Raw genomic sequence first — 27,606 nt, 5'->3', positions numbered from 1 at the left:
AAACCTAGCAACCTAAGGCAGTCTGTTTAGGAGTACTCCTTTGGTTAGGTTTGCTCTATAATTAATTGCTTTGTCAGTTTTAGATAGAATAGTCAATACATACCTGACTGATATTACTGAATTTTAATTTTGTTTTTGTTTAAGCCTTCTCCATGTTTCTCGAGTTTCATTGTGTGTTTTTTCAAATGTAATGAACACATAAAGAGGTTGATAAAGATTTAGATAAATGTATGGATATTACTGGTATAACATATTATTAAAGAGAAGTGGAGATATTAAGGCATATGTCGTCAACCTTCTAGCATTTGTTTTCTAAAGAATAATAGAGGAAGATTTTTTTGCTCCTACCATTGAAAATATGAATAGTAACTATCATATTGATCACAGGCCCATTTTTATGCCAGCACCGAACTTTCGCACATTCTACGTCTATTAATATAATCTCCAAAATGACATTATGTCATTTTAGTGTGACTGTAGGAACTACTTTTAGAAACAATATGTATTCTCTTTATTAACTCAGTTAAATTTCATTAAAACTTTCTACTGAGTTTTATATGTCAATTCTATGTCAATACTTCTATGTCAATTCTGATATTTGTAATAAGCTGCTTTAAAAGTGCTTCCTGCCACAATTCCCGAAATGGAATAAAGGAAAAATGATTGTTTGCACATAAATAAAGATCATAGACATCATCATATGTGATGATACTGTGGTTATGTAAGATACGAAGAACATGTTGTCTGCAATTTATTACAAATGTTTATTATGGCTATTTAAGAAAGAAAATTATGATAGTTGATATCAACCACTGTTTTGTGCTTCTGGTAAAATTACAACCTTGGTATACTAATTAATGTATGAAGTAGATTTTGCTAGAATATATATAGAAAAGTTTACATGGCAAACTGGTAAACCAAGGATTATTTAAATACCATTTTATGATGTTGCTATCCTTGTTATACCCAACAAATTTCGATGAGCTTCTTTTAAATTTTTCTTGTGACTCCTACCTCTACAACTTTCATTTGTGTTCTTGCTTTTCTTGGACTTTCTAAATTACTCCCTGGAGTATCTCAAACTGAATTCTAAATGCATAATTTTGACAGGAAAGGAAAATTCTATTACTATTACTTACGTGCCTGTTACCTGAAATCAGAGATGTCCTAAAGAATTCTTTCCACCTATGAGCTACATGGTTAATATTTCCTTATAATTTTTCATGTTGCATGTGTGCTTCTTGAGACCAGAGAGAACAATTTCAAATTTTAGGTTAAAGAATAGAAAATAAGATGATCATTAACCAGTGTGTAGTCATTAAGTCCATTTTCTTGAGAAGGGACCATATTTGGTTTGGAGGGCTATGTATAAAAGACATCATGGCCAATTATAAGTTTATTAATTTCCTTTATAATTAAAAAAACTTTTTTACAGCAAATTATCGGAACTGTACTCAGTCTCAAGAGAAGGTGAATGAAGATATGATTGTGTAAGTCCAAATGAAATGTTAATATCATATTCATTGCATGCTGCTTTATTCAATATTTATAAGGAAGAAAACTGAAATGTTTGTCTGATCATTAATATTGCATATAAATGAGTAAAGCAAACATGTCCTCTTCTTTTGTTTGGTATAGAAAATATAATTACACAATTATAATTGTGTAACTATAATTTTTTCTCCTACTTGAAAGGTATATAAGTTCATATGCTTTCAGTTTTGACAAAATTGACATCAATAGAAATGTTGTTTTGGGATTTGCATTTTTATATAAATTTTGTTTCCTAGGACTGAAGGTACATAACCTAGAGGTTAAATTACTACTTTTTCCTTTTTAAAATTTTTTTCTTACAAAACTTACAGAAAAAATGCCACTTCTGTAAACTTTAAAAGCCAGGAAGATGTGTGCAACAAATAGTAAAATAAAAAAATAAATAAAAAGAGTAAAGTTTTACTCAGGCTAATTTTGGAGACTAATTATTCAGACTATTATAGTAAAGTTGTATTCAGACTACTAATTGTAAAGTCTGAAACAGATAATTTATAGGGACATTTTGTTTTTGTAGGCTTGTATGTTAAGCAATATGCTTTCCTCTGTCACATGTGTTGAGTTTGTGCAAACTTACTGAGTATATTCGCTGGATTTCAGTAGTGTCTCACTGAAACTAACAGAGTCTTATCAGACCTAAGTGATCTCTTAATCTTTTCCCCAAAAAATGAAGCCTCCATCCTACGCAACCCCAAGAGACATCCATCACATTGTAGTGACACCCTCTGGGCCATAATTCTTGACCTTCCACACTGTTAGCCACAGCCTCATGTGACTACTTAATCTTCAATTAATTAAAATTAGATAAAATTTAAAATTCAGTTTCTCATTCTCAGTCACTTGCCAAGTGCTCAAGTCACATATGGCTGGCTGCCATATTGTACAGCACAAATATGGAACATTTTCTTCATCACAGAACATTCTATTGGACAGTGCTGCTCTGGACTACAGTGTGAATAATGCTGCCTCAAGTTGTGCTTTGCTGTAGTCTCAACTTTCTTTGAGGGAAATTTTCTATTTTTTAGCACTTTTTACATAAAGTGTATTTATGTTGCATCTTTTAAAAATTCCTGATTAGGATCCAGGAACTTTCTTCTACTGAATTCTAGTCTTACAATATTAAAGCAGGGTTCTGATGTTACAATCATTAAGTATGAGTTTCTTACAAAAATGTTTGGAACTTTTAAAAATAGGGGCATCTATCTTAAAAACAGATAATAAAAGGGAGAATAAGGTATGTCTATGTAATCTATGTATGGTTATTAAGAGATTACTAAACTTATAAGGAAACATTCTTAACATTTATAATGTTGTATTTGTTATGCTGTTGTTTCTCAAACCAGTGTACTGTTTTGGAAATATTTGAGGTATATGGTGAAGGAGGGTTCCATAGTCAAAATGGTTCAGAAAACACTGTATATGACAGCTTCTTTGGATACACTTAGGACAGATAAGCATACTTAAGGCTAAATTTAATCAAAGCTTTCCAAACCTGTTTGACTATGGAAACTAAACATCCTGCTGAGCTAATGTTTTGATGAACACATTTCTGGGAAACCTTGTTTTATATAACTTTTTTGGTGGGGATAAGATAATACCTCTTACGTCTATAATAATCAAGAACTGAAAAATTTTATTTTACCTATTTTCCAAATACAATGACTTATGGTTTTCTGTAATTTTAATGTTTTAATGTTGTCTGTGCCTTTGTCTTACTTATCAAACAATTATTCTGAAAATAAGATTCCTCCTTTGCAATCAATCCCCATTTCCACCCCAGACCCAAGCAACTTCTTATCTGCTATCTTTAAAGCTTTGCATTTTTTAGACATTACGTGTGCTTGGAAACATACATGTAGGGTTTTGCACCTGGCTTCTTTTATTAAATGTAATGATTTCGAGGTTCATCCATGTTATGATGTAAATCAGTAGTTTATTCCTTTTTATTGCTTAATAGTAATCCATTGCAAGGATATATCATATTTTGTTTATCTGTTCACCAGATGATGGATTTCTGGAGTGTTTCCATTTCTTTGCTATTTAAAAATAATGAATCTATGAACATTGATATATAAATCTTTGTGTGGACATATGTTTTTATTTCTCTTGGTTAGATACCTAGGAGTAGAATTGCTGGGTCACATGGTAAGTTTATGTTTACCTTTTAAGAAACTGCCAAACTGTTTTCCAAAGTGGATATATCATTTTACTTTCCCACCACAATGTGTAAGTGTTCCAGTTTCTCCACATCTTCACCAACACTTGTTATTGTCTTTTTTATTATAGCTATTGTGTAGGTATGACGTGGTATCGTATTGTGACTTTAATTTGCATTTCCCTAATGAGCATTTTTTTATTTACTTTTTAAGCATTCATATATTTCTTTGGTGAAGCGCATATTCAGATATTTTGCCTATTTTATTGTGTTGTTTGTCTTAATGTTGAATTTTGAAAGTTCTTTGTAAATTCTAGATACAAGTTCTTTGTAAGATATATGATTGGCATATATTTTCTCCTAATGTGTGGCTAGTCTTTTCAGTTTCTTAAAGATTTCTTTTGAAACAGAAAAGTTTTAAATTTTGATTAGGTACAGTTTACCAGGTGTTTATTTTATGGATTTTCCTTTTGGATTTAAGAATTCTTTGCATAGGATCGTGAAGATTCTCGTCTACATTTTCTTCTAGAATTTCAACATTTTAGCTCAGACACTTAGGTCTATGATCCATTTTGAGTTCATTTTTGTGACTGTTGTGAGGTAAGGACCTCACTTCTTCTTTGCACTTCTTTTTTTCATTTTTCCCAAGACTGTTTCTTGAAAAAACTATTTTTTCTACATTGAATTGCCTTGGCACCTTTGCTAAAAATCACATGCCTATAAATGTAAGGGCTAGCTTCTGTTCTCTCATTTTTGTTGCATTTACTGACAGTCTATCCTTATGCTGGTATCACACTGCCTTGATTACTATAGTTTTAGAGTTTAAATAAATAAATAAATAAATTTTTAAAAATCAGGAAATGAAAGTCCCCCAACTTCAATCTTCTTTTTAGACATTTCATTTCCACATATATTTCTACACATATTTTGGGATTACTCTTCAAATTCTGCAAAATAGCCTGCTGGGATTTTGACAGGGATTAATTGAATCTATAGATTAATTTGGGCAGATTGTCATCTTAACAACATTGAGTCTTCCAATTCATTTATTCAGATCTTCCTTAATTTCTGCCAACAATATTTTGTAGTTTTCGGTGTACAAGTCTTTATTTTCTCCTTTGCATTTGATCTTTAACCCAGTTTTCTCTTACAATATTGCAAACATTTTCCCCACAACATTAAAAAAAGTTCAGTAAGATTTCTATTAAACCTATAGTGTTCTATGCTGTCCTTGAACAGTCCCTCTTATTAGAAAACAGTCAATTATTGTTATTGTAATAATTATGTTCTATTAAAGTCATCATGAACACTGAATAAGCAGATACTGAACCATTGCTTCCTGGTTTCTGTGAACCTCCAGTCACAACATTTTCATCAATCGATTATCATTGAACTCACGGTCAACAGCACTATAACTCATGTCTGAACGACGCTTAACTAACACATGTATTTTCATGTGCCATAGGGCACATCACTGCTTCCTTGGACTTAGGAACACTAGACAGCATTTCAGCATGCTTCTTGAGAGTCGTTTTAAACAGTGAAAACATAACAAAAGGCACAAAAATTAGAAAAACTTGCCACTACCTAGATGACAAAAATGACACTTGTTTACAGTATGAGGGCACAAACAAAAAAGCAGAGTGTTGCCTTGTTCAGCCTGAGCTGGGAGTACCTGTGTTGGGTAACTCAAAATTTTTGCCACTCTACACATGTCCATAAATAACAATGAAAACAAAAAAAAATTGATTTTTGATTACAAATAAATTTCATTGAGCAGGCACATTTGCCAACACAGAATCTGGGAATAATGAGACTCAAGTGTATGGTCCTCTGTGCTTTTCTTGGTACTTTACTCTCCTGGATTTCCAACTACCTCATTGGCCACTTCTCAGCTTTCTTTACTGGCTCTTTGCCTTCATCTTAAACTCTACCATGTTTGGAGAGTCCCTGAGCTCAGTCCTTTGTCCTCTTTTTTATCTATACTTTATTCTGTGTCTCTGTGGATGATCTCAGCCAATACTTTGTTTTAATTGCCACCTGTAAGCTGGTGACTTTCAAATTTCCATCTCCAGCCTATACCCCTCTCCAGCACTTCAGTCTCTCATTTTCAACTTCTTACTTGATAACCGCTTTGATGTTTAATATGCATGTCAGACTTATGTCTAAATCAAAACACTTGATATCTCCTGCAAATCTGTCCCTGTCTCAGTCTCCCACATCTGTAAATGGCACCCCATTCACTTAGTTGCTGAAAACAAAATCTAAGGAGTTATCCTTACTTTCTTCCCTTCCTGCATTCCTCACATCCATTACATTAGCAATTCTTGTTTGTTGTTGTATTGCCAAAATATATCTAGAATCTGTCTGCTTCTTGGCAATCAGCTTCTACCATCTACATCCAAGCCTCCATCCTTCTCACCTTGACCACTGCAGTAACCTCCTAAGTAAACTGTCTGTTTTGCTTTGTTGTAACCTCCATCCATTCTCCACAGAGGACCCAGACTAATATTTTTAAAAGTTGAATAGATAAGAACATTCTACGCTTAAATGGTCTTCTGTTTCTCTTGGAAGAAAACCTGTACAACGCACCATAGCTAAGAGCCCTATGATATGCCAAATTCTCCAGCCTCATAATTTCATAACTCTTTGGACTTTTTTTCTTCTGGGAACAAGCTAAGCTCTTTCCTGCCTCTGACCTTATTACTTGCTGTTCTCTGTCCCTGGAATGCTCTTCTTGCGTTTTTATGGCTGGCTCCATTTCTCCTTTTGGATCCCAGCCATAATATCATTTCCTCAAGGAAATTTTTCTTAATCACTCTTTTTATCTTCACTAGCTCTCCCAACTCACCTTTACCCACCAGTTATTCCATGACTTATCACCCTGTTTACTTTCCACATAAAACAACCTAAAATTCTTTTTCTTTGTGTGTTGTCTGTCTCCTCACACAGGAATGTAAACTCTTCATGAATAGGGACTTCTTATCTTGCTCTTGACTGTATTTATTTCTAGAAGTTCATACTAGTGGACACCCAGTATAGGTTTATTAAATGATTACATTTCTTTTTCTTTTTAACTGAAGTAACATTGGTTTATAACGTTATATAAGTTTCATTATAATTATAATGGAACATTATAATTCAACTTCTGTATATACTACAGCATACTCACCACCAAAAGTTTAGTTTCCGTTCATCACCACACAGTTGACCCCCTTCACCCGTTTCACCCTCTTCCCATTCCCTTCCCCTCTGGTAATCACTACTCTGTTCTCTGTATCTATGTGTTAGTTTTATTTTTGCTTTGTTTGTTCATTTATTTTGCTTTTTAAAAATATTCCATATATGAGTGAAATCATGCAGTATTTGTCTATCCCCATCTGACTTGTTTCACTTAGCATAATATCCTCAAGGTCCATCCATGTTGCTACAGATGGAAAGATTTTTTTCTTTTTTATGGCTGAGTAGTACTCCACTGTGTGTGTGTGTGTGTGTGTGTGTGTGTGTGTGTGTGTATACCACATCTTCTTTAGCCATTCATCCATCAGTGGGCACTTAGATTGTTTTCATATCTTGGCTTTATATATTTTTGGATGTAAATAATGCTGTAATGAATGTAGAGGTGCATATATCTTTTCAAATTAGTGGTTTTGACTTCTTCAGATAAATACCCAGATTGGAATAGCTGGATCATATGATAGTTCTATTCTTAATTTTTTGAGGAATCTCCATACTGTTTTCCATAGTGGTTTCACCAATTTAAATTCCCACCAGCAGTGCACAAGGGTTCCCTTTTCTCCACATCCTCGCCAACACTTGTTATTTCTTGTCTTTGTATAATAGCCATTCTGATGGAAGTGAGGTGATATCTCATTGTGGGTTTTTTTTTTTTTTTTTTTTTGGCGGTACGCAGGCCTCTCACTGTTGTGGCCTCTCCCGTTGCGGAGCACAGTCTCTGGACGCGCAGGCTCAGTGGCCATGGCTCACAGGCCCAGCCACTCCGCGGCATGTGGGATCTTCCCGGACCAGGGCACGAACCCGTGTCCCCTGCATCGGCAGGCAGACTCTCAACCACTGCGCCACCAGGGAAGCCCTCATTGTGGTTTTGATTTACATTTCCCTGATGATTAGTGATGTTGAACATCTTTTCATGTGTCTCTTGGCCATCTGTATGCATTCTCTGGAAAAATGTCTACTCAGATCCTCTGCCTATTTTTTAGTTGGGTTGTTTGTTTTTTTGTTGTTGATTTTTATGAATTCTTTATATATTTTGGATGTTAACCCTTTATTGGATATATGACTTGCAGATATCTTCCTCCGTTCAATAGGTCATCTTTTCATTTTGTTGATAATTTCCTTTGTTGTGCAAAACTTTTTAGTTTGGTGTAGTCCCATTTGTTTATTTGAAAGCTTGCCTGATTCTAAGAATTTATCCATTTCTTCTAGGTTGTCCAATTTGTTGGCAAATAGCTGTTCATTATATTCTCTTATAATCCTTTGTATTTCTGTGGTATCTTGTGATTTCTCCTCTTTTGTTTCTGATTTTGTTTATCTGAGCCTTCTCTTTTTTCTTAGTGAGCCTAGCTAAAGGTCTGTCCATTTCGTTTATCTTTTCAAAGAACCAGCTCTTAGTTTTTCATTGATCTTTTCCATTGTCTTTTTAGTCTTTATTTCATTTATTTCTGCTCTGATTTTTATTATTTCCTTCCTTCTACAGACTTTGGGCTTCATTTGTTTTCTTTTTCTAGTTCCTTTAGGTGTTAAGCTAGATTGTTTATTTGAGATTTTTCTTGTTTATAGGCCTACTTCCCCTTAGTACCCCTTAGTATCGCATTTGCTGCATTCCATAGATTTTGGTATGAAATGACTACATTTCTTATCTGGTCTCCTACTGGTAGCTATTTAGAATGTTTTCAATTTTATATATTATAATTAATGCTATAATGAACAGTCATTTAGATTAATCTTTGTACATATTTCCTTAGGGTAAATTCCTTAAGTTGAATTTTGGATTTTAAGTATATGTATTTAAAGAGTTTTATAAAATGCTTTTGACTACTATCATTTCTTTACCCTCCTTTTCCACATACAGCTATCATAATTACATCAATGTAACATTTTCAAATGAAAGTATTAAAAATATGGACAGAAGCTATAAGTAGCGAATATGTTTTGAAATGCTAATCTTTGCTAATAGTATAAGAGAGACATACTCTAAACATCTTACAAGGGTAACCTAGATTCCTACATCAGCATACTTCAGTCTTTCTCATGGTGGTTTATTTTTAGTTATCTTATAGGCTTTAGCCCAAATACTCTTAATCAAATATTATGACAGATTTCATTTTTTTGGTAACAAGGGAAAAAAGTTGTGCTTCAGTCTCACTAAAATTTCCAATAATCTTTTTTTCAGGTTGATCCTGTATTATGTTGGAATAGGAGTTACTGCCTTGGTTTTTGGCTACATACAGATTTCCTTTGGGGTTATGACTGCAGCTCGACAGACCAAGAGAATTCAAAAACAGTTTTTTCATTCAATTTTGTCTCAGGACACCAGCTGGTTTGACAGTTGTGGCATCGGTGAACTTAATACTCGCATGACTGAGTAAGAGGATGGATATGCATTTTATCAACTTTGTTCTCATATATGATGTATAAATGACTTAACTGCATTTATTTTCTTGTTTCAGTGACATCAACAAAATCAATGATGGTATTGGAGACAAGATTGCTCTGTTGTTTCAAAACATGTCTACTTTTTCGGCTGGCCTGGCGATTGGTTTGGTGAAGGGCTGGAAACTCACCCTGGTGACTCTGTCCACATCACCTCTTATAATTGCTTCAGCAGCCATGTTTTCTAGGGTAGGCAAGATGACTAATGTAGTGTTAACTGGAAGCAGGAATGTGAACTAGATATTTTACTGAGTTTGTATAAAAAAGAAGGCATTTCTATTTTTTTTTCCTGTGTCCCAAAGTAGGAAGGAATATTAACTACCTTTCTATCTTCAAGTTATTTGGCTACAGTGAGGTTTGGTTTTAATACCTTACTAACATTTTAAAACATTCCACTTCATTTAGAACCTAATGCAGTTTCAAATAATAGCATGGATAAAGCTTTATGCTGTTATACATTGAATGCTGGGAAAGCCTTGTGTTGTCTAAATTCCCAGATAAATGTGTTTCAATTCATTTCACTAGAACAGAATGAGACAATCCTAAAACAGTAAACACCTGAGCTATTATGTGACTATTTTATGTCAGCCATTTCAAGTTTATATTTTTATAAAGCTCTGAATTAACATTTAAAATGTCTGCTAATGTATATTTTTATGTAGTATGTAAATCTGTTTCAATTTTTTAAAACAAACTTTGTATTTACATTTAAATTATATTTTTAGCACTGCTATACTGTATTAATTTTAATCTCTTTACAAGATATTAATCTATTTACAGCCTGGTTTTGAAACCAATGCTCTTTGTGCAAGGCAAAATATATATACCTCTGCCAATATAGTTCTACCAATGTGTATACCCATTTCCTAGATTGGAGGCACACTGTATTCTTAAGAGATGGAGTTTTGTTTTGTTTTGGGGTTTTTTTGGAGTTAAAAAATTTTCAAAACCAGTTGTTCTTTATGGAAGTCAAAGCCATAAAATTCGCTGAGTTTATTTGCTAGCAACATACAAATTCAACCAAATAAGAATTTTCAGCAACAAAAATATTCTGTGTTTGAATAATTCCTTCACAATAGACTTGGGTGTATAGACAGCAGATCTTTATTTAGTGTGACTTCTAGTGTTGACCTTGTAACCCTTGTCAAAATCTTCATCCCCAGCTTATTTGAAATGAGGACCCCTCAGTAGGAAGATTACCCACAATATGTTACTAAAATCAGAGCCTTAACTGCCCAAGAAGTGAAGTGGACAATGAAATTTAAAAGGACAGCAGTGGGGAAACTAAAGTCTGCTATTGTTGTTAACTAATTGCAAGTAGGAAGCAAGTAAAGTCAAAATTATCTAAATGACTAAAGAAGCCAGGCTGGATGGTTTCTAGCATCCTTCAGTTCAATTTAATTGGGCAAACACATATTGAATACTGGCTATGTACAAGGTTTTGTGCTATGTGCAGCTTCCCCTCCAGTGATAGCTGTCTTTATTAAGTGAAATCAGTAAATAATGAGTATTACTCAGTTTATACTACCTTCTGCTTTAACAAACATCTGTGCATGTCTTACATAAAATTAGTTCCAATTACCTGGACTGTATTTTGAAAATGGATAGATTTGTTATATGAGCAAGCTGTAGTTACAGACTCACAACTCTGAAGACAATTTCCTTTCTTCCTTTCATTGAATTCTTATGCTAATTACTAAATTAAATCCTTTACCAATTAAAGGAATAGTAAGTGGGGTGTATAATAAAGAAAAAGGCACATTCTGTATTAAAATTTTTGATAAATCCGGTAAACCTGACTAATATCACCAAGAATGATAGTCTCCTCTCTCTCTCTCTCTCTCTCTCTCTCTCTCTCTCTAAAATCTCACATTTTACTATGTGGCGATACAGTGTTTACTAGGCAGGCTGCATTATGTAGTATTAGTTTCAGGAGTCATATTCCTCTTCGTGCCACAACTCTGTGACTCATACTCTCTGGAAGTCTTGTTTTTTACATAATAACAAATCAAATCAAGTCACATCAGGCACACTGATTTCCAGGGTGCACATAAGAAGAACTGTGGCCCTGATATCCTTCTCCAAATCAAATTTTTCTAAATTGTATTAATATAGATACTCATTTTCTAAGCTTTTAAAAGCACAGAGAAAAAACAGTGAAGCTCTATTAGAAGGAAAAATAGAGATTTAGACTCTAGGTTACGTTAAGCTAAGCTTGTTCACTGTGGTGAGGCTTTAAAAAGTCAATACCCGTGACCATTGGTTTCCTCATTTGCAAACTGATGGTGTTAGAATAAGTGATAAGTACCTTTTCAATAGTAAAATTTTGTTATTCTAGATTCTACCTGAATTGAATTCTCTGCACCTTGTTACTACCCCAGGTTATTCTTTTTTTTTTTTTTTTCTGATAATCAATCACACTTTAATTTTTTACTGGGGTATAATTTACAATGTTGTGTTAGTTTCAGGTGTAAAGCAACATGAATCTGTTATACATATATCCACTCTTTTTTAGCTTCTTTTCCCATATAGGCCATTACAGAGTATTGAGTAGTATTCCCTGTGCTATACAGCAGGTCCTCATTAGTTATCTATTTTATATATAGTAGTGTGTATGTGTCATTCCCAATCTTCCAATTTATCCCTCCCTTCCCCTTCCCCCTTGGTAACCATAAGTTTATTTTTTATCTGTAACTCTACTTCTGTTTTGTAGATAAGTTCATTTGTTGCCTTTTTTTAGATTCCACATATATGTGATATCATATGATATTTGGCCATCCCAGGTTATTCTTTGGTTAACTGTGGTCTTTGTTTATTACAGATAGTTATCTCATTGTCCAGTAAGGAATTAAATGCTTATTCCAAAGCTGGGGCTGTAGCAGAAGTCTTGTTATCAATCTGAACAGTCATAGCCTTTGGGGCCCAGGAAAAAGAAATTCAAAGGTCTGTTCCTTTAATTATGATAATATCTGCTTGGTTTTATTTTCCCCCAAGGCTATTATATTGTGTTTTGTCTTTTTAAGGTATACTCAGAATCTAAAAGGTGCAAAGAATGTTGGCATGAAAAAAGCTATAGCTTCAAAACTCTCTCTTGGTGCTGTGTACTTCTTTATGAATGGAACCTACGGACTTGCTTTTTGGTATGGAACCTCCTTGATTCTTAGTGGAGAACCTGATTATACCATCGGAACTCTCCTTGCTGTAAGTCTTATTTGAGAACAAAGGTAACTGGCCTGGATAATATTTTCTTACCTAGAATTTATTAAAAATTTCTCTCTGAATGACTGAATGTTTGAAGATGAGTGTTTTTAATAAACAAATATTTGTTTCCTTCAAATGATTTGTATACACCTTTAAATTATAGTTATACATTGGCAGGATTTACTCATCCTGCATGCTTAGTGTCTTCTAAAAGCATGATGTTTTTAAAAGAATCATAATTGAATTCTCCACTGGGAGACAGAGTTGTCTTAATCCAGAAGTCAAAAAGACCAGCCTGTAGTGAGACTGCTTCCTTTCCATCTTGCTGAAATAAGAGAGCGCTCTACATTCACCTTGCTAAATGTTTTCTTCTGGAAATATTCTGTAGATTGGAATTTCCTGCTCTTCCTCTGTCCTTTCAGCATACAGTAATGTTAAAAACAGACTATACACAGCTCTGTCCAACATCAATTTAGAGTTTTTTAAACTCTTAATGGTTATACGTTAAATTGTAATTTTTTCAGTTATGCTCCCAAGTTTCAATAATAAACAGATTGGCTCAGGATTAAGAACCATTTGTCTTGCTGAACTAAATTGATCTGGTCTGTATACTTTAGTTCTCATTTGGCCTTCCCATTGTATGTAGATTTTCTTTTCTGTCAACTAAAGTCATCTTTTGAACTTGAGACTTTCATTTTTAAGTCTTTAAGCTTATTCATTTATTTCTGATAAATGAAACTTGAGCATGAGGAATTTTTAGCACATTTTTCCTCCTCAATTTATGTGTGACTATAGGTGTATGACTTGCTAAGCTTTAGCTTCCTCATCTATAAGACAGGGAAAATAGCACTTAGCCTGTGGGGTTCTTTGCTTATTTGACTTTTGGCAGAGATGTGTCTGTCTGAAAATGAACAGGTGTCCACTAATATATGAATTCAGAAAAGTTTGGGAAAAAATAGTACAGCATCTCTAAGACAATGAAATCTATAATATCCTTTTCTTTAAAGTTAAGGAGTTAACCAGCATGCAGGGAAGTACAGCTCACCTCCTTACCCACCCAGGTTCATGTATGTTCAGCACTCCTCAGTAAGCAGATTTTTCTGCTCAGCTTCCCAACAGGTAATAACGACAAGATTAGGGGACAATTAGAAGTCGTTCAACATTAGGAAAAGGCCAGCTGCACTTGGATTCACTAATATTTCCTTTATATTTGGCAGCATCTTCCATTCTTTCCTACCTAATTTCTCTGATATACCTGAGTCTCAACCAAGTATACACTTCATTCTGTTGTCCCTCTTATATAACTGTGACGGATAAATATTATTTTTTTTCCTGTAGGTTTTTATTAGTGTAATCCATAGTAGTTATTGCATTGGAGCAGCAGCCCCTAGCTTTGAAACCTTCACTATAGCCAGAGGAGCCGCCTTTAATATTTTCCACATTATTGTTAAGGTAAGACTCCTAACTGCCTTGAAAGATAACTATCATTACTGCAAGAAGGAAACCAAAAAACAGGCACTTTCATTACACTTAAAAAGATGGGCAAAATCCATGTTGCCCAGTTGGCTATGGAAAGACAGATTATTTTAACTCTTCAACAAGGAGATTGTGTTTTATTGAAACCTTCATATCTAACTCAATGCACTTCTAAAGCAGAAAGGAGAACACTGTAAAAGAAAACCCATCTTTAAACTACTTTTAGAATATAGAGCATGTCAGCCTAGTTTCTCTAAGATTTATAATGTCCTCTTTGTTTTTCCAAGAAAACTGCTATAGATAAGTTTTCAACAACAGGCTATAAATTGGAATGCATAGTAGGAAATGTGGAATTTAAAAATGTTTCTTTCAGTTATCCATCAAGACCATCTATCAAAGTAAGTAAAATTTAATTATGGAAATGTACAGTTTTCTAATTACCTTCCACTGGCTAGGATCTCCTCATATGAGATTGTTTAGGATCACTTTGACCAAGATTTGGCTACTTTGTTTAGAGACTTGAGGGGAGAGAGAGAGAGAGACAGAGAGAGACAGAGACAGAGATAGAGAGGGAGGGAGGAAGAGAGAGAGGAAGGAAAGAGGGAAGGATAGATTCGTAATGGACAAATAACTCTAGGAGAGCTAGTTACATTTTGCAGCCTCCTCTCTATATTGAAATGACTAAAGCATTTTTGACTTCCTGGAATTCCTTCACTCTGGGTTTGGGAGCACAGCAAAAGTGTCTTGGATTGATGTTGCCACCTACTGGTGGTCCCTGGATGTTTTCCCACTCAGCATAGATAACTTATTTGAACTTTCTAAAGTTTCTAACCTGGGGGAATTGTGCATATATTGTGTCTTTCCATTATCCCTTTCCTAGGACTTTTACTACACCAGCATTTTTGCCTCAGTTTCTTTCTCTCTCACTTTTACACAGGCACACACACACTCAGCATAAAGTGCATCCTTCTCCCTCTATCATTCAGCCTTTGACAAATTCTTGTAAAAATGTGTCTGTCTCTTCTATTGTCTTCATCCTTTCATCTTATTAGTGTATTTATCTAAAAAGGTAGTTACTGTTAAAGATTGCAAAGAGTACTTCCTAATAAAACACCTGCTTTATAGAAAAAGGATGACATGATTTTAAGTGAAATTGGTAAAATTACTGATGCCATCAACCTTCAATGTCTTTTAAAGTGTCCAAATATCTCCTGCATAATTTGCATCAAAAAAATATATACCTACTCCTACTTCCTTATTTTTCTGTAAGTCTTTGATTGAAATTCTTTTTTTCAAAGGTCTTTATTTTTAAAAATTTTTGTTACTTAATTACCATTATTGGAATAGTGTTGTCTTCTATCATTTTTCTTAACATAAATAGAGCATTTTAATTCCATTTTGCAACTACATTTGGGTTGGCTTCCTGAAGACTTAAGCACCGACTCTGTCGTTACATTGTATGGGTTTTAAACAAGTATTTTTTAAATGAACATTTGAAACATACGCTTTTTTGTTAAATTGAAAAATAAATAATTACCCCCCCCCCGAAAGTCCACCCACTTTAAATAAACAAAACACAGATTCTTCCAAAGAAAGAACAGATGCGAATTCTAGAGTAAAAGTGCAGGTGGGAGAGGAGGTACTCTCACTGGGGGTCCCTGATTTGTCACCTCCTTTAGAGAATTTTTCTTTGCTTGGCCCTTTGAAGGTTTTACATTTGGTTTGTTTACGGAGTCTCTTTCTTTACAAATGAGGAGATCAAAGTGAAAGAATCCAAGGGGATAGTCCCATGTTTTGGGAAAATGTAAGCAAAGATAGGTGAGAGTTTCTCAACAGGATTACTGTTGTCATTTTGGGAAGGTAATTTTTGTGAGGTTTCTCTCATATTGCAGGTCCCTGGGACACTAAATGCTGGTAACAACCCTCAGTTATTGAGAAAATTGTAGAAGTAGTCCCCCTAAGTTGAAATGTCCCTGTGAGATCCACCGCTAGAAAAAGAGGCTTTCTAGTGGTGAAATCCTATTCGTGGGAGTCGCTAAGAAGTCTGCCAATTGTTTTAGTTTGGAGTCTGTTTTGCAACAATGTTACATATATTCTAAGAAAGAACTTCCTTAAATAGCTCACAGGGATATCTGGCAAGATTTCATTCAATTGTTGCAAGTTAGAAGATACAACTTTCACTAACTTCGTAGTCATGAAATTCACATAAATTATTTTGGTTGAAAATATGAAAAAACGATTCCTGTGGCTAGTTAATAATCTTTAAGTACTCAATTTAGATCTCCTCTTTATATAGAGAGATGATTAGTGTTTTTCTCCAAAATTTTGTAGGTTATTATACACATACATGAAAAAAACGTAATAAGATCTAAATTTGTTTTTAAGTGCCAGAGAATTTTTTCCTGTTTATAATTATACATTACATTTCTGAAGATAGGTAAATCATATTCTTATCCTAGTTTTATGGAATTTTTTCCCCATACTTTCCAAATAGATTCTGAAATGTCTGAATCTCAGAATTAAGTCTGGAGAGACAGTAGCCTTGGTTGGCCTCAACGGCAATGGGAAGAATACAGCAGTCCAACTTTTGCAGAGGTTATGTGATCCTGATGACAACTTTGTAAGTGCACCTAGCAAGATCACACACAGTCCACACGACAAGATTTGGAAATTCCACCTATTACAGAGAGCTTACACCTGTGTCAACTTTTAATTTTTAACAGTGGAACTGGGAGAGAAACCATATTGTTTTCTTTACTGCATATTCATCCATTCAACAAATATTTATTGAGCACCTACAAAGTGCCAGACATTCTTCTAGGTGCTGGGAATACATTGGTGAACAAAGCATAAAAACCTCTCTTCCCTCATCAAGTTTACATTCTAATAAGTAGAGACAGACAATAAATAAACTAAGTAAATTATATAATATGTTAGAAGATAATAAATGCTATAGAGAAAAATAAAATAGTAATTTGTAGTACGCAGAACTTATCAAGAATTTCAGTTTCTCAAAACATCCCAAAAGAATAATATCTGTAGAAAATATACTGTCTCATTTTTTTCTGTCATCCATATGTTGCACTTAACTTTCTCACCCTTGTAAACAGCATAGAGTACAAGACTATCATAGTCACAGAAGCATAACTCTTAATGCTTCTATTCAGTTTTTCAACTGTAATTTTTAAAAGAAAATCTACTCTTCTAAAACTTAAATTTGATTTCTTAAGTCTTCATTTGGAGTTTACTAGACTCATGTATCCATGCTAATATTGAATAAATAAATTACTGGATTAGCATTCCTTACATAAAGCAGTTGCATAGAATATCCATGCCCAGACAGAATACCAGTTGGTGTGAAATACCAGAGTTATAATTATCAAACCTTGGCTTCTGTCATTGGAGTATGTTGGGATAATAGGTAATGGTACTATCTATGGAGAAGACAATGTTCATTTAATATTACTTATAGCAGTGAATAGAATGCACTTTTACCTCTTGCAGAGGAGTGGGCTGTTGAAGGGAAGAAAGGATGTTTCCTGGAAAAAAAGTGCAAAGGTCACATCAGTCTTAAAATAACAAAACTGCAGTTTTTTGCATGTGTTTACATGATAATATTTGTGGCTCCTAGAGTATATATCCTCATAATACCTAATTTGTGGATCGTAGAGTAAAGATATTCAGGTAGTTTGGCCAAATTTTAAGTCATTTTTTTTAGGTTTTATTAATTCCCAACTACCAGAAAAAGTCTATTGGCATTATACATGCTATAAATATTTTATCAAAATATAGTCAGTCATTGTTTCCTGAAATAACCTGCTTCTCAGCTTATGTTCTGCAGTAGTAAAAAGGACTCTAACCCAATGCAGTGAAAGACATCACAACGTGATTCATTCCTTTGGATTCACAGATCACGGTGGATGGTAACGACATCAGAACTTTAAATGTGCAGCATTATCGAGAACATTTTGGAGTGGTCAGCCAAGAGCCTGTTTTTTGGGGGACAACCATTAATAACAATATTAGATATGGGCGAGATGGCGTGACTGATGAAGACATTGAGAAAGCAGCAAAGGAAGCAAATGCTTATGATTTTATAATGCAGTTCCCCATGGTAAGTACACTATGTAGCCTAAATCCTTAGGTTAAGTGTAAAGCACTGAAATATTCCAAAATAAGTTAAATAACAATAACATCTACAGAGTAGGGGGAGTGTGATTAATTTTTGCATTGTCCTAGGTGACACATCTGAAAATGAGAGAGCATGGTAACAACCAAAAGAAGAAATACATCCTTGAAAGGTCCAATTTTTAATCTGTTTAGTTCTTACTGGTTCTCACTGCAAATGGAAAAGAAAAAAATAAGGGAAATGTTAAAATATAACAAAGAAATATGAAACAAAATCATCAGTGCAAGCTGAGGGAGATCATGTATCTGCAAAAATGTTGGTTTGCAACGCCATCTTGTGGCTAAGTGTGGGAATGTCACACACAGTGCTCAGATCGGTTCTGTGATAAGGCAAAGGAAAAATACCATTGACTTTAGAAGTACATGGAACTAATATTGGACAAGACATGTGAAATGATAGTTGGAAAGAGATACAGTAAACTATAATTTTGGGTATTAGGACATATAGGATCCTAATGGCTATTTAAAATTGATAGAGAGCTCTAAAAATATTTCTATTTCTCAAAGTATTTGTTCATCGGCATCCTCTGAAATTGTTGTGGGGAGAACCTCGTGAAATATGAAAGGATGAGATTTGAAATTAAAAACACAAATAAAATTCCAACATGCCAGAAGGCAACCATAACAAAAAAAGTTTGTTTTAATGGATATATTTTACAAACTACACTCCATAGGTCATAATAATTTTGTTCTCTTTTGTTTATTTCGTAAAAACTTATGTTTGCCATTCATTACCACCTATCCCCATTATTTAGGGTCATAATTAGGACAGAAAACATTAAAGGCTTGAGGTCATTCTTTGCCGTGTGGTTTGGGAAAACAAAGACTTCCTTTCTTTGACCTTTTGACATTTTCAGTGACTTCCTTTCCTCAAAACACCAATGATCTTCAGTTTCCCACCTGGAATTAGAAAGTTTTCTGGTGCCTCTTAAGTCATTCCCTATAAGTTATGACTTGCTTTTACTAAAAGTCCAATATTTACACAAAGATGTCACTTGCTATAAATCTAATAGTAAATCCTAAAGATATAATCCAAAGAACAAATTAAAGATGCTGGGTTATTATGATAGAAACTAAATTCCACAGCCATGGTTAACCAGGGAAATAAGAATGAGCATAATAATAAATAAAAGTTACAGAAGTGGTTAATTCGTATAGGTGAAAATTTAGGGAAAACTATACTCAGAAATAAATACCATTACTCCTTCTATGATATACACATATTTTTGAATTAATATATTAGGATTAACTGATACTTGCTAGCCTTTTCCCATAAACACCCATAAAACTGGCCAAAATATATGAGACATAGGACAATTGTTTCCAAGCACTGGATAAGAGATATCACAAAACTGTGATTCCTGAGAGAAAGGAAACTCATTAAGAAAGTCCATGAATTTTCAGCATGCTTCCTGGGAACAAATTTCTGACCATATTTCTGTAAAATGGAAACCAGAGAGAACATGGCAGTCCCACTGAGCTAAAAGGCAGAGGTAGAATTTCAGGGCAGCTTAAATAACTGGAGAGGCAAAATGAGAGAGCTGTGGACATGAGGTAGGGGGCAGAAGTCCATGTAGACATCCCTTGGGAATCCTTCTCTGAGGATAAGATTACCCGTGGCTTACCACAGAGCAGCTGCTACAAAGCCGAGAGTAGAGCCGAGATAGAAGTCAAGCAGTATAGTGGAGATGTTGAAAACACAACCCAGCCAGAGTGGAGAGGTCACATTAACACCATTTTTAATACCTCAGGCATATAGCTGAGACACCAAAAAAAGTCACACCTTAGGAGTAAAGACCACACCTTAGAGTAAGGCTGACTCTAGACCTGCTCTAACAAATCCTAAAACCAAGCCATGACAAGATCCCTAAAGGAGATAGAACTTGGATGTTGGGTCCTGCCAAGTTTTGAGACTTTCTATAGATTAACCCCAACAAAGCATAAAACCAAGATTACATAGTTCAAGATGATCAGTCAATATTTGAATTGCCTATGAGGATAAAAGTCAACATTTTCTTAAGAAAACAGAATTCAGAGTCTCTTCAACATTCATGCACAGAATTCAGTACATCTTCTACAATACCTAGATGTGCAAAGAAACAGGAAACTATGATCCATAGGCAAAAAAAAAAACAACAACTAAATGTTGATGCACTTAAGAAAAACTTCAAAATGCAAGAAGAAAAACTGGTACATCTGAAAGGAGAAAGAGACAAATCCACATTTTTAGCTGAAGGCTTTAGTACTTGATAGAACAAGCAGGCAAAAAATCACTAAGGATATAGATGACCTGAACAATATTATCAACCAACTAGATCTAACTGATATTTATAGAACACTCCACCCAATAACAGCAGAAAACATTTCTCTCAAGTGCACATGGACTGTTCACTGAGCTAAACAATATTCTTTTTTTGTTTTTAACATCTTTATTGGAGTATAATTGCTTTACAATGGTGTGTTAGTTTCTGCTTTATAACAAACTGAATCAAGTGTACATATACATATATCCCCATATCTCCTCCCTCTTGAGTCTCCTTCCCACCCGTCTAGGTGGACACAAAGCACGGAGCTGATCTCCCTGTGCTATGTGGCTGCTTCCCATTAGCTATCGATTTTACCATTGGAAGAAAAAACTTATAATTTCAAAGGAAACATGTAAAGTATGTTCTTGGGCCATAACAGAATTAAAATGTAGAAATCGATAACAGAAATATATCTGGAAAATCCACAAATATTTGAAAATTAAAGAACCTACTTCTACATAACCTATGGCAGAAAGAGGAAGTTTCAATGAAAATAAAAAACTATTTTGAAGTAAATGAAAATGCAAGATATCAGTATTTGTGGAATACAGTTGATCCTTGAACAACATGAGTTTGAACTGTATGTGTTCACTTATACGTGGATTCCTTTTTCAATAAATACATACTGTAGTACTACACGACCCACAGCTGGTTGAATTCAAGGATGTGGACACAGAGGACTGACTGTAAAGTTATACTTGGTTTTTAACTGCACGGGGGTTGGTGCCCCTAACACCTACATTGTTCAAGCGTCAACGTACAGTTAAAGCACTGCTTTAAGAGAAACTTACAGCATTATGTGCTTACTTTAGAAAAGAAAAAGATCTAAAATCTGTAAACTAAGTTTCCACCTTGAGAAACTAGAGTAAGAAGAGCAAACTAAACCCAAAGCAAGTACAAGAGAAATAATAAAGACTAGAGCAGAAATCAGTGAAATCAAAACGAGAAAAACATTAGAAACAGTCAGTGAAACCAAAAACTGTTTCCTTAAAAGATCAATAAAATCAGTAAAACTGTAGGAAGCCTGATGAAGAAACGAAAAAGAGAAGAGAAATTACCAATATCAGGGATCAAAGAAGGTACATCACTATTAATCCCAAAGACATTAAAAGGTTAATACAGGAATACTAATGAACAAAAATATGCCTATAAATTTGCTAACTTAGATGAAGTTCTTTTCCTTGAAAGACACAAACTACCAAGACTCACTCAAAGAGAAGTAGATAGATAACTTTAGTAAGACCTATAACTATGAAAAAAATAAACTAGATCTCTAAATAGTAGCAACAACTACCAATAAAATTAAAAATGGCATTCACAATAGCAACAAAAAATATAAAGTAGAATAATGAACGATCTGTAAATCTTCTATGTAAAAAAGGTAGAACATTGCTGAGAGAAATTAAATACCTAAATAGAGAGGAGCTTCAAGATGCCAGAAGAGTAAGACGCGGAGAGCACCTTCCTCTCCACAAATACATCAGAAATACATCTACATGTGGAACAGCTCCTACAGAACACCTACTGAATGTTGGCAGAAGACCTCAGACTTCCCAAAAGGCAAGAAACTCCCCAAATACCTAGGTAGGGCAAAAGAAAAAAGAAAAAACAGACAAAAGAATAGGGACAGGACCTGCACGAGTGGGAGGGAGCTGAGAAGGAGGAAAGGTTTCCACACACTAGGAAGCCCCTTCATGGGCGGAGACTCCAGGTGGCGGAGGGGGGAAGCTTCGGAGCCACAGAGGAGAGCACAGCAACAGAGGTGCGGAGGGCAAAGCGGAAAGATTCCTGCACAGAGGACCAGTGCCGACCAGCACTCACCAGCCTGAGAGGCTTGTCTGCTCACCCGCAGGGGCGGGCGAGGGCTGGGAGCTGAGGCTCGGGCTTCGGTTGGATCCCAGGGAGAGGACTGGCAGCGTGAACACAGCCTGAAGGAGCTAGTGCAACACGGCTAGCCGCGGGGGGGAGTCTGGGAGAAAGTCTGAAGCTGCAGAAGAGGCAAGAGACTTGTTCTTGCCTCTTTGTTTCCTGGTGCTCGAGGGGAGGGGATTCAGAGCACCGCTTAAAGGAGCTCCAGAGACGGGCGCGAGCCGCAGCTATCAGCGCAGACCCTAGAGACGGGCATCAGACGCTAAGGCTGCTGCTGCCGCCACCAAGAAACCTGTGTGCGAGCACAGGTCACTATCCACACCTCACCTCCCGGGAGCCTGTGCAGCCCGCCACTGCCAGGGTCCCGGGATCCAGGGACAACTTCCCTGGGAGAATGCACGGCGCGCCTCAGGCTGGTGCAACGTCACGCTGGCCTCTGCGGGCCGCAGGCTTGCCCCGCCACGTGCCCCTCCCTTCCCCCCCACCCCCCACCCCCCACCCCCCGTCCTGAGTTAGCCAGAGCCGCGGAATCAGCTGCTCCTTTAACCCCGTCCTGTCTGAGCTGGAACAGACACCCTCGGGCGACCTACACGCAGAGGTGGGGCCAAATCCAAAGCTGAGCCCCGGGGAGCTGTGCGAACAAAGAAGAGAAAGGGAAATCTCTCCCAGCAGCCTCAGGAGCAGCAGATTAAATCTCCACAATCAACTTGATGTACCCTGCATCTGTGGAATACCTGAAGAGACAACGAATCATCCCAAATTGAGGAGGTGGACTTTGGGACAAAGATATATATTTTTCCCCCCTTTTTCTCCTTTTGTGAGTGTGTATGTGTATGCTTCTGTGTGTGATTTTGTCTGTACAGCTTTGCTTTTACCATTGGTCCTAGGGTTCTGTCTGTTCTTTGGGGGCTTTTTTACTTTTTAAAATTTTTTCCTTAACAATTATTTTTTCTGTTTTACTTTAATAACTTTATTTTATTGTACTTTATTTTATTTTATCTTCTTTCCTTCTTTCTACTTTTTCTCCTTTTATTCTGAGCTGTGTGGATGAAAGGCTCTTGGTGCTCCAGCCAGGCATCAGGGCTATGCCTCTGAGGTGGAGAGCCAAGTTCAGGACACTGGTCCACAAGAGACCTCCCAGCTCCAAGTAATATCAAGTGGCGAAAATCTCCCAGAGATCTCCATCTCAACGCCAAGACCCAGCTTCACTCAACGACCAGCAAGATACAGTGCAGGACATCCTATGCCAAACAACTAACAAGACAGGAACACACCCCATCCATTAGTAGAGAGGCTGCCTAAAATCATAATAAGGCCGCAGACACCCCAAAACACACCACCAGACGTGGACCTGTCTATCAGAAAGACAAGATCCAGCCTCATCCACCAGAACACAAGCACTAGTCCCTTCCACCAGGAAGCCTACACAGCCCACTGAACCAACCTTAGCCACTGGGGACAGACACCAAAAACAACGGGAACTATGGACCTGCAGCCTGTGAAAAGGAGACCCCAAACACAGTAAGTTAAGCAAAATGAGAAGACAGAAAAACCCACCGCAGATGAAGGAGCAAGACAAAAACCCACCAGACCTAACAAATGAAGAGGAAATACGCAGTCTCCCTGAAAAAGAATTCAGAATAATGATAGTAAAGATGATCCAAAATCTTGGAAATCGAATAGAGAAAATACAAGAAACGTTTAACAAGAACCTAGAAGAACCAAAGAGCAAACAAACAATGATGAACAAGACAATAAATGAAATTAAAAATTCTCTAGAAGGGATCAATAGCAGAATAACTGAGGCAGAAAAACGGATAAGTGACCTGGAAGATAAAATAGTGGAAATAACTACTGCAGAGCAGAATAAAGAGAAAAGAATGAAAAGAACTGAGGACAGTCTCAGAGACCTCTGGGACAACATTAAATGCACCAACATTCGAATTATAGGGATCCCAGAAGAGGAAGAGAAAAAGAAAGGGACTGAGAAAATATTTGAAGAGATTATAGTTGAAAACTTCCCTAATATGGGAAAGGAAATAGTCAAGTCCAGGAAGCACAGAGAGTCCCATACAAGATAAATCAAAGGGGAAACACACCAAAATACATATTAATCAAACTATCAAAAATTAAATACAAAGAAAAAATATTAAAAGCTGCCAGGGAAGAGCAACAAATAACATACTAGAGAATCCCCATAAGGTTAACGGCTGATCTTTCAGCAGAAACTCTGAAAGCCAGAAGGGACTGGCAGGACATATTTAAAGTGATGAAAGGGAAAAACCTACAACCAAGATTACTGTAGCCAGCAAGGATCTCATTCAGATTCAATGGAGAAATTAAAACCTTTACAGACAAGCAAAAGCTAAGAGAAATCAGCACCACAAAACCAGCTTTACAACAAATGCTAAAGGAACTTCTCTAGGCAGGAAACACAAGAGAAGGAAAAGACCTACAATAACAAACCCAAAACAATTAAGAAAATGGTCATAGGAACATACATATTGATAATTACGTTAAATGTAAATGGATTAAATGCTCCAACCAAAAGACATAGACTGGCTGAATGGATACACAAACAAGACCTGTATAGATGCTGTCTACAAGAGACCCACTTCAGACCTAGGGACACAAACAGACTGAAAGTGAGGGGATGGAAAAAATATTCCATGCAAATGGAAATCAAAAGAAAGCTGGAGTAGCAATTCTCACATCAGAAAAAATACACTTTAAAATAAAGACTATTACAAGAGACAAAGAAGGACACTACATAATGATCAAGGGATTGATCCAAGAAGAAGATATAATAATTGTAAATATTTATGCACCCAACATAGGAGCCCCTCAATACATAAGGCAAATGTTAACAGCCATAAAAGGGGAAATGGACAGTAACACAATCATAGTAGGGGACTTTAACACCCCACGTTCACCAATGGACAGATCATCCAAAATGAATATAAGTAAGGAAACACAAGCTTTAAATGATACATTAAACAAGATGTACTTAATTGATATTTGTAGGACATTCCATCCAAAAACAACAGGATACACTTTCTTCTCAAGTGCTCATGGAACATTCTCCAGGATAGATCATAACTTGGGTCACAAATCAAGCCTTGGTAAATTTAAGAAAATTGAAAGCATATCAAGTATCTTTTCCGACCACAATGCTATGAGACTAGATATCAATTACAGGAAAAAATCTGTAAAAAATACAAACACATGGAGGCTAAACAATACACTACTTAATAACCAAGAGATCACTGAAGAAATCAAAGAGGAAATCAAAAAATACCTAGAAACAAATGACAGTGAAAACACGGTGACCCAAAACCTATGGGATGCAGCAGAGCAGTTCTAAGAGGGAAGTTTATAGCAATACAATCCTACCTCAAGAAACAAGAAACATCTCAAATAAACAAACTAACCTTACACCTAAAGCAATTAGAGAAAGAAGAACAAAAAACCCCCGAAGTTAGGAGAAGGAAAGAAATCATAAAGATCAGGTCAGAAAAAAATGAAAAAGAAATGAAGGAAACATTAGCAAAGATCAATAAAACTAAAAGCTCGTTCTTTGAGAAGATAAAGAAAATTGATAAACCATTAACCAGATGCATCAAGAAAAAAAGGGAGAAGGAAGAAAAGGGAGAAAAATCTACAAACAATAAATGCTGGAGACGGTGTGGAGAAAAGGGAACCCTCTCTCACTGTTGGTGGGAATGTAAATTGGTACAGCCACTATGGAGAACAGTATGGACAGTCCTTAAAAAACTACAAATAGAACTACCATACGACCCAGCAATCCCACTGCTGGGCATATACCCTGAGAAAACCACAATTCAAGAAGAGACATGTACCAAAATGTTCATTGCAGCTCTATTTACAATAGCTAGGACATGGAAGCAACCTAAGTGTCCATCGACAGATGAATGGAGAAAGAAGATATGGCACATATATACAGTGGAATATTACTCAGCCATAAAAAGAAACGAAACTGAGTTATTTATAGTGAGGTGGATGGACCTAGAGTCTGTCATACAGAGTGAAGTAAGTCAGAAAGAGAAAAACAAATACTATATGCTAAAACATATATATGGAATCTAAAAAAAAAAGAAAGAAAAAAAAGGTCATGAAGAAACTAGGGGTAAGATGAGAAGACACAGACCTACTAGAGAATGGACTTGAGGATATGGGGAGGGGGAAGGGTAAGCTGTGATAAAGTGAGAGAGTGGCATGGACATATATACACTACCAAACGTAAAATACATAGCTAGTGGGAAGCAGCTGCGTAGCACAGGGAGATCAGCTGGGTGCTTTGTGACCACCTAGAGGGGTGGGATTGGGAGGGAGGGAGATGCAAGAGGGAAGAGATATGGGAGCATATGTATATGTATAACTGATTCACTTTGTTATAAAGCAGAAACTAACACACCATTGTAAAGCAGTTATACTCCAATAAAGATGTTTAAAAAAATAAAAAATAAAGAATACCTAAATAAATAGGATGTACCTTATTCGTTGATTTAGAGATTGAATATTTTTAAAGGCATGGAGTCTCCCCAAATTGATCTATAAGTTTAATGCTATTTCAATCAAAATCCCAGCAGTCTTTTTGCATGTGCAGAAATCAACATGCTGATTACAAAATTTATTTGGAAATTTAAAGGACCAAAAATAGACAAAACAATTTTGATAAAAGAACAACAAAGCTGGAAGACCTACAATAGCTAATTTTAAGACAGCAATTAAGACAGTGGTAATGACATAACAATGGACTTTTAGGTCAGTGGAACACAATAGAGAGTCTAGAAATAGACCCACACATACCTAGTCAATTGATTTTTGACAAGGTCAATGTAATTCAATGGGAGAAAGGAAAGTCTTTTCAACAAATGGTGTTGGAAAAATTGGATATCCATATGGGAAAAAAAAAAAAAGAAATGTGGCCCTTACCTCATACTATATACACGTATAATTTGCCATGAATCTTAGGCCAATTGTAAAAACTTAAGCCATAAAACTTCAGAAATAAAAACTTAGGAGAAAATCTTTGTGACCTTAAGGTAGGCAAAAAATTCTGGGAAAAGCACTTACTAGTTAAAAAAATGATAAACTGGGCTTTATTGAAATTAAAACCTTTTGAAAGATACCATTTAGAAAATAAAAAGGCAAGACACAGAGTGA

The 27,606-nt window shown here is 35.7% G+C and overlaps 1 protein-coding gene across 1 annotated transcript in view; it reads left to right on the top strand.

Moving 5' to 3' along the window:
* ABCB5 (ATP binding cassette subfamily B member 5) overlaps positions 1-27,606 on the top strand; it is a gene marked incomplete at its 3' end in the record, with an annotated part of 141,001 nt that overhangs the window by 32,270 nt on the left and 81,125 nt on the right. The window contains 10 exon segments of the mRNA XM_079932436.1: positions 1,436-1,490; positions 9,120-9,311; positions 9,397-9,568; positions 12,201-12,278; positions 12,282-12,322; positions 12,403-12,580; positions 13,919-14,032; positions 14,344-14,454; positions 16,551-16,676; positions 17,967-18,170. Coding sequence (XP_079788562.1) covers positions 1,436-1,490; positions 9,120-9,311; positions 9,397-9,568; positions 12,201-12,278; positions 12,282-12,322; positions 12,403-12,580; positions 13,919-14,032; positions 14,344-14,454; positions 16,551-16,676; positions 17,967-18,170 — 1,271 coding nt within the window.

This window comes from Stenella coeruleoalba, assembly GCF_951394435.1.
Source record: "Stenella coeruleoalba genome assembly, chromosome: 9".
NCBI lineage: Eukaryota > Metazoa > Chordata > Mammalia > Artiodactyla > Delphinidae > Stenella > Stenella coeruleoalba.
The sequence above is the reverse complement of the archived record's forward strand: the minus strand, read 5'-3'. Positions and strand labels throughout refer to the sequence as shown.